Source organism: Ursus maritimus, unplaced genomic scaffold, assembly GCF_017311325.1.
Source record: "Ursus maritimus isolate PB19 unplaced genomic scaffold, ASM1731132v1 scaffold_29, whole genome shotgun sequence".
In the NCBI taxonomy this organism is placed as follows: domain Eukaryota; kingdom Metazoa; phylum Chordata; class Mammalia; order Carnivora; family Ursidae; genus Ursus; species Ursus maritimus.
Genome location: NW_024425452.1, coordinates 11,428,343 through 11,440,175, shown reverse-complemented (window position 1 = coordinate 11,440,175; position 11,833 = coordinate 11,428,343). Strand labels below are relative to the sequence as shown.

The following is an 11,833-nucleotide window of genomic DNA, read 5'->3' as shown; positions in this document are numbered from 1 at the left end:
AGTGAGAACATATAAGTGCTACTCTCTCAGCAAATTTCAGTCATATAACACAGCATCATCCACTGGAGTCGCCGTGTTACTCATTTGCTCCTCAGACTGTGTCTGTCTTATACCGAAAGTCTGTACCCTTTTACCAGCCTCTCCCTATTTCCCCCACCCCCTAGCTCCTGGCAACCACTTTTTGTTTTAAGATTTTATTTATTTATTTGAGAGAGAGAGCACAAGTGGGGTGAAGGGCAGAGGGAGAAGCAGACTCCCTCCTGAGCAGGGATGCCGATGTGGGACCCGATTCCGGGACTCCGGGATCATGACCTGAGCCAAAGGCAGACACTTAACCGACTGAGCCACCCAGGCGCCCAGCAAGCACTTTCCCACTCTCTGTTTCAGTGAGTTGGACTTTTTTCTATAAGTCTTGTATCTGATGGTTTAAATCCTTTGTCTTCGTTCGGCTTCAGGGTTACCTTGACTCTACTTGGCCCTTTGCATTTTCATATAAATTTTCGAAGCAGTTTGTCCTTCTCCTCCACCCCTTTTCCACTTAAATCGTAGCAGAACGGACATACAGGTCTGCATCTTGGTTTTTTCCATATGTCGGAGGTTTAGTAAAACCCTAGTCATGAGACTGACCCATCAGACGTATTTGGTGGGCCATGGGCTTGAGGGATGATTGCTAACATATATGCTGGGGTGGGTAGAGATAAAGGAAATTTCCAAAGGAATTTTTTTACGTTACAGAAGACTTACAGGACCCTGGGGGGTCCAGCTAAGATTGCCTTTTGCCCTTGGGAGAGTGTCAGCTTCGAGGCAGTGGAGTTCCTAGAGGAAGGTCATTCTGCCTGTTTCAAGGACTTGTCAGTGGGCTGTAAGCAGCAGGGAAACCTAACTTTTCTCTTTTGCCTTTATCTCCCACATCATAACTAACATCCGTACAGAGCTTTAGGGTCACAGAGCTATTTAACAGAGTCATTCTACATACGTTAGTCTCACCACGAAGTGCAAAGAGGTTGAGTGACTCGCCCAAGGTCTATAAATAGTGAGCTGGGGTAGCCAGGATTTGAATTTCAGTTGCCTGACTTGATGTCTAGCGTAAACGCAACCAAACAATTATATTATTCAGCTCTGTGGTGCAGAAGAGCTCACTCCATATCGCAAGCTCCGTGACATAATTTTTTAGATTAACTCTTCAAAACTAAAGGCAAGCTTTCCAATTACAACGACTTAATTTATTAAATATAATCACGACTCTCAGGAAAGGTATATTTGAGATGCAACTGTCTTCGTAACTTAGATTAGGTTAGCAAACTTTGAACCGATTTGAAGCAAAAATATCCTATTGATCCACGGGGCCGTCAACATAAAGACAGGTGCTAAGGTTGTGATTCAATTATCTTCCACATCAAGTACAGAGTGGGCCAAAACTTAATTCTTAGATAACTACCCATTTATTTTGCTAAATAAATACTTAATTGTACTTTGTGACTATTTTACTTAGCTGTGTTTACAAGGTGGCGTGGCTTTAGCTTCTGTTCACTTTTCTTCAAAAAACAGAGCGGGCACCCCAGGACCCAGGGTCTTGGGGCTTAGGTGGGGCTTCTCCTGGGTTGAAGGCGCTGCCCAGGGATCTCATTCACAGCCAACTCCTCCGTAGGGTCAGTAATAGACCCAGGCTCATTCCCTTGGGAATCACTTCAATTCTTTTTCAAAAGGTCTGTAATTAACCATTTCAAGGAGCCCTTTAAATGCAATTATCTTAGGCAGGAGGGGCAGTGCAGTCTAAATGGCCCTGACCCGCCCCACCCCGCTCTGCACCCTCCTAGTCCATTTGGTTCTGTGGCTGCCTATTGTTTTTGCAGTCCAAAACAAGTAAATTTGGGAGGAATGAGGAAGAGAGACAGCTGGGAGGCTTTCCAGGCCCACTCAACAGTCCTATCTATCCTTTTCCACATGATATTATTAATACAATAACAATGCTTACTTAGTTATCTGCAGCATATGATTTTTAAAAACACATAATACTAATACCGCGGGATTGATGTTTCTCGTATTTAATTATTAACTAGTAGAGATTCTGCAGTTTTAATGAGGACTAATGGTAACATATGAAACTGTCCTCCTCCCCTCTCCCTACAAATCTTAGGGCCAATTCCAGCCATACCCCCCTATTGGAGGGGTGAGTGTACCTTTGGGCATGGCTGGCAGTTTAACCAGGTTTCCCAGACTCCCTCCTCCAGAGCTCCTGATGCAAATTTGAGGGCTCCAGGGCGGAAGTGGGAGGAGCTTGAGTTTGGGATTGGTAATAGCTTTTCTACTGGTTTGGTCCTGAACTTCTCTTCCACGTAAGATCATCTTGACCTGGATTCTGGCATTAGGTTCTCCTGAAGGCGAAAGGCAGTGCATGCTCTAAATAGTTTTTAGATTTTCTAAAACAAAGAAAGGTTCTTTGAGATCATCAGCCTCTCGGGGTCTAGGGAATGTGATCTGTCCAAATTATTTAGGTAACATTTTTTTCTCTTGTTTTTTCCGTCTCCCTTCCACCTTGTGTTTTTTATTCTCCAGCAACTTTCCTTTGCCCCAGATCGCCTCTCAGGCCTCATCAAGTTCATCTCGAGTCTCTTCAACTACAACTTCATCGAGGAAACCTTGAAACCTGACAAAAGTAAGTGATTTGTTAAACGTTCACTTCTTTGTGAATTTTAAAAAGATTCCTACCTATTTAAATAATTTCATTTTTTCAAAAGTAATTTTAAGTTAATGTTATGGGAAAGCGTGAATCATTTTAGGAACAAGTGGAATTATGAGCAGGGGTCCACTCCTGACTTTTCCTTTGCTCTTATTTTGGGAAGTCCTGCTTTGGTTTACAGAAATTTGCTTTCCTTGTGGACTCCCAAGAGTGCGTCTTGGGTGTGAGTGAACTTGTCATTCTTCGGACCATCTCAAATAGGAACACCGTGGCCAGCCACGTGGAAAGCTGAAAACGACACCGTGGGGGTGAAAAAAAGACCGAGGTTCTCAATTTCACTTTCGAACAATAACTTGTGATTTGTGCAAGTTATTTAAACTTTTTAAACACTGATATCCTTACAGGTTATGAAAAGATAATTTATTAGAGCAAAAATCTGGATTCAGGCAGCCCCACACCAGAAGTGTTTAGAAGTGCTCTGCTGACCAGAGCGAGGGGAGACAGACGCAGGGAAAGGGGCCGAAGCATAGAAAGGAAGTTATTTGATTGGCTGTCGCGTAAAGGCTAGTTGGCTGTGATTGATTATGTTTAGGTTTTGATTTCTTAACCTCCAGGCATTATGGGCTTAGGTTTTGGTTTGCTTATGCAGACCACCAAACCATTAGGGCCGTTTTGGCCCAATGGCCTCCTTGTCCAACTAATTTAACAAGGTAAAATGGAGATAACACATAACTCTCAAGGTTATTAAAAAATTTAAAAAAACCAAAGATGACATCATTTAGTAAGTAGATATTCCGTTCATTAAACAAATATTTATTGAGTCTGTTAGTTTCAATCACTTGGAACTAAATAATTGAGCAAAACAGACAAAAATATATTGCCTCTTGCAGTTATCATTCTGGTAAATTGCATAATAAGTAAGTACCTGGGAAAATATGTCAGAAGTTAATAGAGCGATATCCCGTAGCAGAGCAGGACCTGAAGGATGAGGAGATCAAGGCAGGTCACACTGAAGAGGTGACATTTGAGCAGATTGGAAGGTATAGAGGTTTGCCATCCTGCTACATAGGGAAAAGCATTGCAGAGAGAGGGAACAGCCGGCACAAAAGCCCCATGTGGGAGCAGCCCTGTCGTGTTTCAGAAGCAGCAAGCAGGCTGGTGTATTGTACTGAGGCAGGAAGAGACGACAGAGAGGGGGTCAGAGAGGTGAGGCATGGGGAGACAGCGAGCTAGATCAGGTGGAGCTCTGTAGGCCATTAAGGGTCTTTGGCTTTTGCTCTGAGTGAAATGGGGAGCCACTGGAGGGTTTGATCAGACTTCCTTTTAAAAATGTTTCCGTGCCTGGGTGGCTCCGTTGGTTACCCCCTGGCTTGGCTTGCTCGCTTGCTCACTCCCTCACTCGCTCACAGACAGACTCTCTCAAATAAGTAAAATCTTTTAAAGAAATGTTTGCTGGCCACTGAGTGGAGAGGGAGAGTATCAGACAAGGTTGGAAGCGGGAGAACTGCCAGGAGAGTTTGCCTTAATCTAGGTGAGAGATGATGAGCTGAAGTGAGGTCAGGTGAGGACTGGTCAGTTGCCAGACAAGCTCTGAAGACAGAGCCAGCAGACGTTCTAGATAGATTGTAGGTGGAGTGTTAGAGAAGAGCGTTCAAGTGATGGCAAGGATTTAGGCCTAAAAGGAAGGGCAGGGTTGCCAGTCCCTGGGGGTGGGAAGACAGGCAGGGGATGGAGAGGAACCTGGGTCTCAGCCCCCGTCTGACCTGCGGACTGGCATCATGTTGTCGCTGTGTCTGTTAGATGCTGGCCTGGCCCTGCCCGTGGGCAGTTAGATAATGAGGCTCAGATCTCAGGACGGGGGTCTGGGCTGGGGGGCTGCCTCTGGGAACATAAGCATAGGAGCTGTGGAGCCTGTGCAAGAGAGAGCATGGGTAGGAACAGAGGTCCTGGGTCCTCTGGTGTTAAGAGAAGAGGAACAAGGAAAGATTATGAGGAAGTGCCCACGAGGTGGGAGAAAAATCGAGAGGGTATGGTGTCTCGGAAGTCAAGTGAAAAGGAGCTTTGGGGTCGAGAGAGCGACACTGCGCCCTGCTGCCCACCCGCGAGGTAGGAGGCGCTGAGGACCTGCCTCAGGTGCGGTGGCCGTGGGACCAGGGTGCGCGCAGCACGGTCTCAGTGGAGTGGAGGGCGAAGGTTTAAGTGAGATTTGGGGAAGGAGGATTGTGGCCCTCACGTGCAGAAAATTCTTTGGGGATTTTGCTGTAAATGAGAGCAGTAACTACTAGGGGCAGAAGGAGGCCAGAAGAGGTGTTTTTTTGGTTTGGTTTTTGTTGTTGTTGTTTAAGATTGGAGAAACAACAGCTTTTTAGTATGCTCAGAGGAGTGATTTAGCAGACAGAAAAATTGATGAGGCTGGGTTGGGTGGAATTAGCGAAGGCCATATTCCTGAGTAGGGAAGACGGATGGGATTACGTGGCTCTGGATTGGAGCGCAGATAGATGAGGGGGTCAGCAACCTTTTCTACAAAGGACCAGACAATATTTTAGTATTTGCAGATATACAATTCCTGTTGCAACTATTCTGCGGCTCTCTGGAGCCAGACACTCGATACATACACGAGGGGGCGTGGCTGTGTTCCAATAAAACTTCATTTAGGCTCACTGAAATGTAATTTCATATACTTTTCACATGTTACAAAATAAGTTCTTGTGGTTCCCCCCAACCCCCGTCCTAATTACTTAAAAACTAAAAACCAGGCACCTGGGTGCTTCAGTCGTTAAGTGGTCTGCCTTAGCTCAGGTCATGATCCCGGAGTGACAGGATCTAGTTCCATGTCGTCGGGCTCCCTGCCCAGCAGGGAGTCTGCTGCTCCCTCTGGCCCTCACCCCACTTGGGCGCTCTCTCTCTCTCTCAAATAAATAAATAAAATCTAAAAATAAAAATAAAATAAAAATCTCCCCCCAAAAATAAGTAAAATAAAAATAAGAACTAAAAACCATCCCTAGTCAGCATGCTGTACAGAAATGGGTAGTGGGCCACAGGCCATGGTTTGCTGACCCCCAATCTAGGTGACAGACGTTAACATGGATGAATACAAATACAGTGGAGGTAAGTGGTGAGGGGAATCCAGGAATTGTCCCGAGGATTTCGATTTTCTGTTCAGCAGGACCCTGAGAATGAAGAGAAAGAAAGCGTAGTAGGTTTGAGGAGAGAAACAAAGGCCAAAAATACGGAGGGTGACCTGACCAGGAGCCTATAAAGTAGAGTGCTTCTCCCTGCCGCGTGAAGGCCCCTTTCGAGGTTTGCGGTCCTAAATCTGAAGTGAGATGGGTTCAGTGGGGTTGAGTTTTTCTCCAGCCACGATCGGCTTCATGAATGGGGACACAGAGTTGTCGGAAAGTTGGGCCTTCCGGGGCTGTGGCTTTGCCAAGGCGGTCTCCAGTAGGAGGCCAGAGAAGTTGTGCTTGTATAGCGGAGTGATCACATGGTTGTTGGGTTGTGAGGTCTAACAAAGAAAACAGGACGGCCTGTTACATTTGAATTTCAGGTGAATAACAAGTAATGTTTTAGTAGAAGCATGTCACATGGTTAGGAGGGAGAACATAAAGCAGTCAAGGGAGTGTTATGGGGGAGCATCAGTGGATTGGAGGTTCTGGTCTGGGGAAGAATATTGGAGACGGCTACCAGCAAGGGGGAGGTAGGATGGAATGCTTGACCTGGAGATTAGGAGCAGTGGCAGCTACTGGTCATGACAAGGTTCAGGGTTCGGCTCTTGGGATAAGCGAGTAGCGCCGGGTGGAGGACAAGACCACTGGGGGTAAGGAATCAAGGAACTCACCATTCAGAGGGATCGTCTACACTGATCGCATGTTGGTAATGCCCTAAGAAGACCGAAATGTACTTTTCCCATGTATCCAGCACCGTGTTGGGACATAAAGTACAATCAGTGTTCTAGTCTACAGGGACATAGAAAGATCATTTAGAACTGGATCCAGGAGGCCCTGGAATGATATGCTAAGAAATTTAGGAACATTGTTTTAAGATCTCTCCCCTCCCCTGTGATGAGAAATAGTGTAATTGATACAACTCATCCATTTGACATACCTGAACATGAGAGGTTTTAAATATGGACTTGAAACATATTATGTTACAATATTATATAAACTGGGATTGGGTCAAATGCAGTTGGTTCTTTTTAAGCTTTCATGATCTTCTGGTTGCTTCTAAAATGAAAGTAATTTAGAAAATACTTTTAAGGACTTCCCTCCCACCCCCAACAAGTGAGTAAAATCAGACTGAATAGAAAGAGGAAGGTTGAGCCCTTAAAATATGCGTTGGACCTGCGGCTGGTGCCTGGAGGTTGGCCTAAGGAAGGGTTAGGGAGGAGCCAGCATGGGCCAGGTCATGACCCGTGACCCGAAGGGAGGTCCCCCCACCCCCACCCCATAGTAGGTACAGGCTGTAACTGGGATCTGGAAACGAACTGGAAGTCAGAGATACATAAAGGGGCCTTCCGAGGTGCCAGGTTCTCAAACTACAGTCCGCGCCCCGTAAGATGTTGGCTTAGGTGGGCGGCCGCTGCTTAAGGGCAGGTAAGTTCCCCATCGTTACCCAGTCAGACACGGAAAGTGACTGGCGTGTTTGCACAATTGTGATACAAGTCAGTTCAGGAGAGGACTGCGGTGTCTGTAGAGAAGCCGCAAGCCAGCCGCACCTGTAGAGACCCTTCTCGGGGCTGGAGGGGAGGCCAAAGTCTTATGTGAAAGGGAACAGGCCAGGTGGTGGCTAAAAAGCCCTCTGACCCAACTCCAGAGGCTCAGTCAAGAAAGCAGAGGGGCTTGGCCAGAGTGTCTCCATTCCTAGTAGATCAGTAAATATTCGTTGAGTGAATCAATGAGTATAGAGCAGCGAAAGAAATTCTTTGGAATTGCCTAGGTTATGGTTGACCACTTAACCAGATATGTGGCCTCGGGCAACTTAGTTAACATCCCTGAATAATGAGACCAATTCTGGTCAACCCCTCCACACCTTTGGCACAGATGAAATGAGGTCGCACTTGGCAGTGTGAAGGAGCGATGGTTGCTTTGCCAATAGGAAAAGAGACAGGGAGTAGTCATTGTGAAGTTGGAGCAGGTTGTTAGACATAGCTTGAGAATTAAAAGTGGGACCTTTCATTTTGGAAATTCTGGCACGCGGGAGAAAGTTTTCCAAGTAAAGGTAAAAAAGAGGATTTGCTTTCTATTACATGTCAACTCGTATGGAAAACAGTGATACATGTATTACCTGGAAGCAAATCCCTGGAGATAGGTAACATCCTGAAAAAAACATAACAGGCATGCAAATAGCAGCAGGTAAACCGTGGAAAAAAACATCAGCCCAGACTGTCAGATACCAAAACCGCTGGAGCCCCTGACTGGCTCAAGTCAGTGGAGCACGCGACTCTTTTGATCTCAAGGTTGTGAGTTGGAGCCCCACGTTGGGTGTAGTACTTACTTAAAAATAAAATGTAAAAACAAACCAACCCATACTATTTCTACTACACCAACAATTTAGGCTCAAGTATCTTAGAATGTTAAAGGTGACTTTAGAGGTTTAGTCCAACCCCCAGTACAGAGCCCACATCTCAGCAAGAATAACTTCTAGATTTGGGGACCATAATGAGATCTGTTAAGACAGTCACGTTCATTTTGAATGGTGCTGATTACTCAAAGCTTCTTCCCAACAAATTGGAGTTAGTCTCTATCCATTTGGCCCACTTTGGCACTGGCTCTGGCCCCCAGAGCTGCCCAGAAGAAATCCAGGCCTTCCTGAAGGACACGGGGCCACGTCCTTGTAATCATTGTGTTACCACGCCCCACAGTCGTGCACACAGTAGGCACACAGAAAATACTTGCTGTATTGAGCCCATCCTTGCCTTTTCTCGCAATGATTGCTAACGCACAATAGCTCCCATTTCAGTCACTGCTGCTGCTGTGCAATGTGAGATGCTGCCTCCAAGCCCTGACCCGAGAACCCTCATGGGAAGAGAAAGTTACGCTTTCTGTACTTGATGCAGTCAGGAAGCATTTGTTGAGTGCCTACTATGTACTGGGCACTGGGAACATGTCTCTCAACAAAATAGGCCCCTACCTTTGTGGATCTTTTCTTGTGTGAATAAATAGAGAATACTTAATGAATATTTGGTCTTTTAGAAGGTGATAAGTGCTAGGGGGAAAAAATTGAAGCAGGTAAGAGGAATTGGGAGCGTCAGAATGGGAAGTGTTCTGGTTTCAGTGTAAGTGGGATGGCCACGTAAGTGAAGACGAGAAGAGGTGGAAAAGGCATCTGTGCGGTTATCGGGGAAAGAGCAAGGAAGGCAGAGGAAGAGGCTGTGCAAATGTCCTGAGGTACAAGCCTGCCAATGGGCAGGAGCTGAGTGAGCCAGGTGAAGGGGAGCCGGAGGCCTGTAGAGAGACATGGGCTCGAGCTGCGTTGTCCAGCACAGTGGCCTCTAGCCACATTGGCTCTCAAGCTCTTCAAGTGTGCCTAGTTCAAACTGAGATGTGCCTTGTGACTAAGTGACATGCCGCATTTCAAAGACTTTGAATGAAAACAAGGTAAAATTTCTCCATTTTTATATGGAGCCCGTGTTGAAATAAGAACATTTTAGAGATACTGCATTTAAAAATATACCATTAAAATTCATTTCACCTGTTTCTTTTTACTTTTTTGTTATGGCTACTGGAAAATTTTAAATGCCACATGTGGCTCCTATTTCTGTTAGACAGTGTTGGCCATCTGTACCTTTCTAAGGACTTTGCTTTCATTCTGATTAAAATGGGGAGCTCTTGGATAGTGGAGAGCAGAGGAATGACGTGGTCTGGCTTCTCGTGAAAGGATCGGTCTGGCTGCTACGTTTAGATGAAATTGTGGAAACTCATGCGTGGAAGCAGGGAGACCAGTCAGGAGGTCCTGGCAATAACTCAGGGGAGGGGTGATGGTGGCTTAGCCCAGGGAGCTAGTGATGGAGGTGGTGAGATGTGGCTGGAATCTGAATATATTTTGAAGGTAGAGACCGTAGGATTTCCTGCAGGAATAGATGTGGGATATGAGAGAAGGGAAGGAGTCAAAGATGCCTGTGAATATTTTGGCCTGAGAAGCTGGAAGAATGGGGCTGCCATTAACTGAGCTAGGAAGACCACGGACAGAGTGGTGGAATAGCAGGATATCAATTGGGGTGTCAGTTAAATGGCCATGTGGGTGTTGAGTAGGCCTTCAGATGTGTAAAGTGTGGCACTCAGGGGAAAAGTCTGAGCTAGTGTGTTTTGGGGAACTGTAATGTCTAAGTGGTATTTATATATATATTTTTTTTTTTTTTTTAAGATTTTATATATTTATTTGACAGAGCACAAGCAGGGGGGAGGGAGCAGAAGAGGGAGAAGCAGGCTCCCCGATGAGCAGGGAGCCTGATGCCATGAGCAGGGAGCCCGATGCGGGGCTCAATCCCAGGACCCTGAGATCATGACCTGAGCCGAAGGCAGTCGCTTCACCGACTGAGCCACCCAGGGGCTCCTCTAAGTGGTATTTAAAGTCAGGAGACTAGAGGACCTCACCAAGGGAGTGGGATTATGTTTAGAAAAGAAGACAGGGTGCCTGGGTAGCTCAGTCGGTTAAGTGGTGGTCTCTTGATTTCGGGTCAAGTCGTGATCCAAGGGTTGTCAGATCGAGCCCAGCGTCCAGCTCTGTAATGAACATGGAGCCTGCTTGATTCTCTCTCTCCCTCCCTCTGCTCACCCCCCACCCCCGCCCAGGAGTGCATATTCTCTCTTAAAAAAAAAAAAAAAAGTCCAAGGACTCAGTTTAAGAATAAGATGGGAGAAAAGGTGGAAATCAGCAAAGAACTAAGAAAGGCAGAGGAAGAGTCAGATTATGGTGACCTGGGGAGCTAACGAAGGACGTATTTCCAGGAGAAGCAAGTAACTGTGTCAGGTGCTTTCGGTAGGTAGAGTCAAGATGAGGACAAAGAGTTGACGGCTGGATGTCGGTGATGTGCAGGTCAGGAGTTTCTTTGGAATGGTCTGAACAAAAAGCCTGATAGCAGTGGGTTTAACGGAGAAACGTTGGAAGGGCTTTGGAGACGGCATCAGCCAGCCTGAAAAACACCAAAAATTTTACTGGAAAAGCAGAGAGGAGGCCAGAAGCTCACAGATAATGGGGGCTAAAGAGAGATGGTAAATAATGATGGGACAGATAAGAGCAGGTTTGTGTGTTCCTGAGAATAACACGGGGGAGAAAGGAAAGTTGATGATGTGGGAGGGAAAAAAAGGGGGGGGGGGGAATCTCCGGAGTCATATTCCCTAGAGATGGGAGGGGATTCCATCGAGGGCACAGGCAGGGTTGCCCTTCCGAGCCTGGACAGCTCATCTCCAGCAGCAAGCGGGAAAGCCAGCTCTCGGTGCGGCTGCTGGGGCAGGGGCGTGGGTGGCGTGGACGTGCACTTCCCGCTGCTTCGTTTCCTAGTGCAGTGGGAAGCATGCCCGTGGGCAGAGTGAGGCGTTGGAGGTGCGTGGAGGGAGCTGAAAGTGGAACATAGCTGTCTAGGGGAGGGTGTGAGAGTGACCGCACCGGGCACATACAGGGATGAGGAAGGGTCCTCGTGGTATTTATGGACCTGGGTTTGCAGCCAGAGCAGTGAGCACGGGGAATGTTTTCTCTGGCCACTACTTGCTGCCAGGGGCCAGGACTAGGGCCAGCGTCTGGAGGACTGACCCAGGGCTGTGCTACCTGCAGACGGGTGGAGGGGGAGGGTGTGTTCGAGAGAGCAGTCCTGATGATGCTCGGAGAGTCCGCTGGGTCAAACAGCCATTGGCGGAATGCTCCCTGTGGCCACAGCAGCAAGGGAATAAACTGCGCCCGGGGCTCCGCGCTTCCTCCAGGAAGCCCCTGTTTGCGCTCGCGGTGCTCCTGCTGGGCGGCGGCAGGAACAGCGGCTGCCGCACTGGCTAAGACAGGGCTGCTCCCTCCTGGCCGGTTGTTGCTACTGCAGACACGCCAGGCCCAGCGCCAAGGCTAGCTTCTCCGGGTCCTGGGCTGGTGACTGGTAAAAACAACGACCTGGCAAAATTTGCATGTACTTAATAAAATATAGTATAACTTGGTAAAAAAAAAAAAAAA

General features: G+C 47.1%; 1 protein-coding gene across 1 annotated transcript in view; it reads left to right on the top strand.

The window, feature by feature from the left end:
* The first annotated feature begins 4,695 nt into the window (after positions 1-4,695).
* The window catches only part of GCM1 (glial cells missing transcription factor 1), a 41,305-nt gene continuing 34,167 nt past the window's right edge, over positions 4,696-11,833 (top strand). The window contains exon 1 of the mRNA XM_040643579.1: positions 4,696-4,786. Within this exon, the coding sequence (XP_040499513.1) occupies positions 4,710-4,786 (77 nt within the window). The 5' untranslated portion in view covers positions 4,696-4,709. The remainder of the gene's footprint in view (positions 4,787-11,833) is intronic.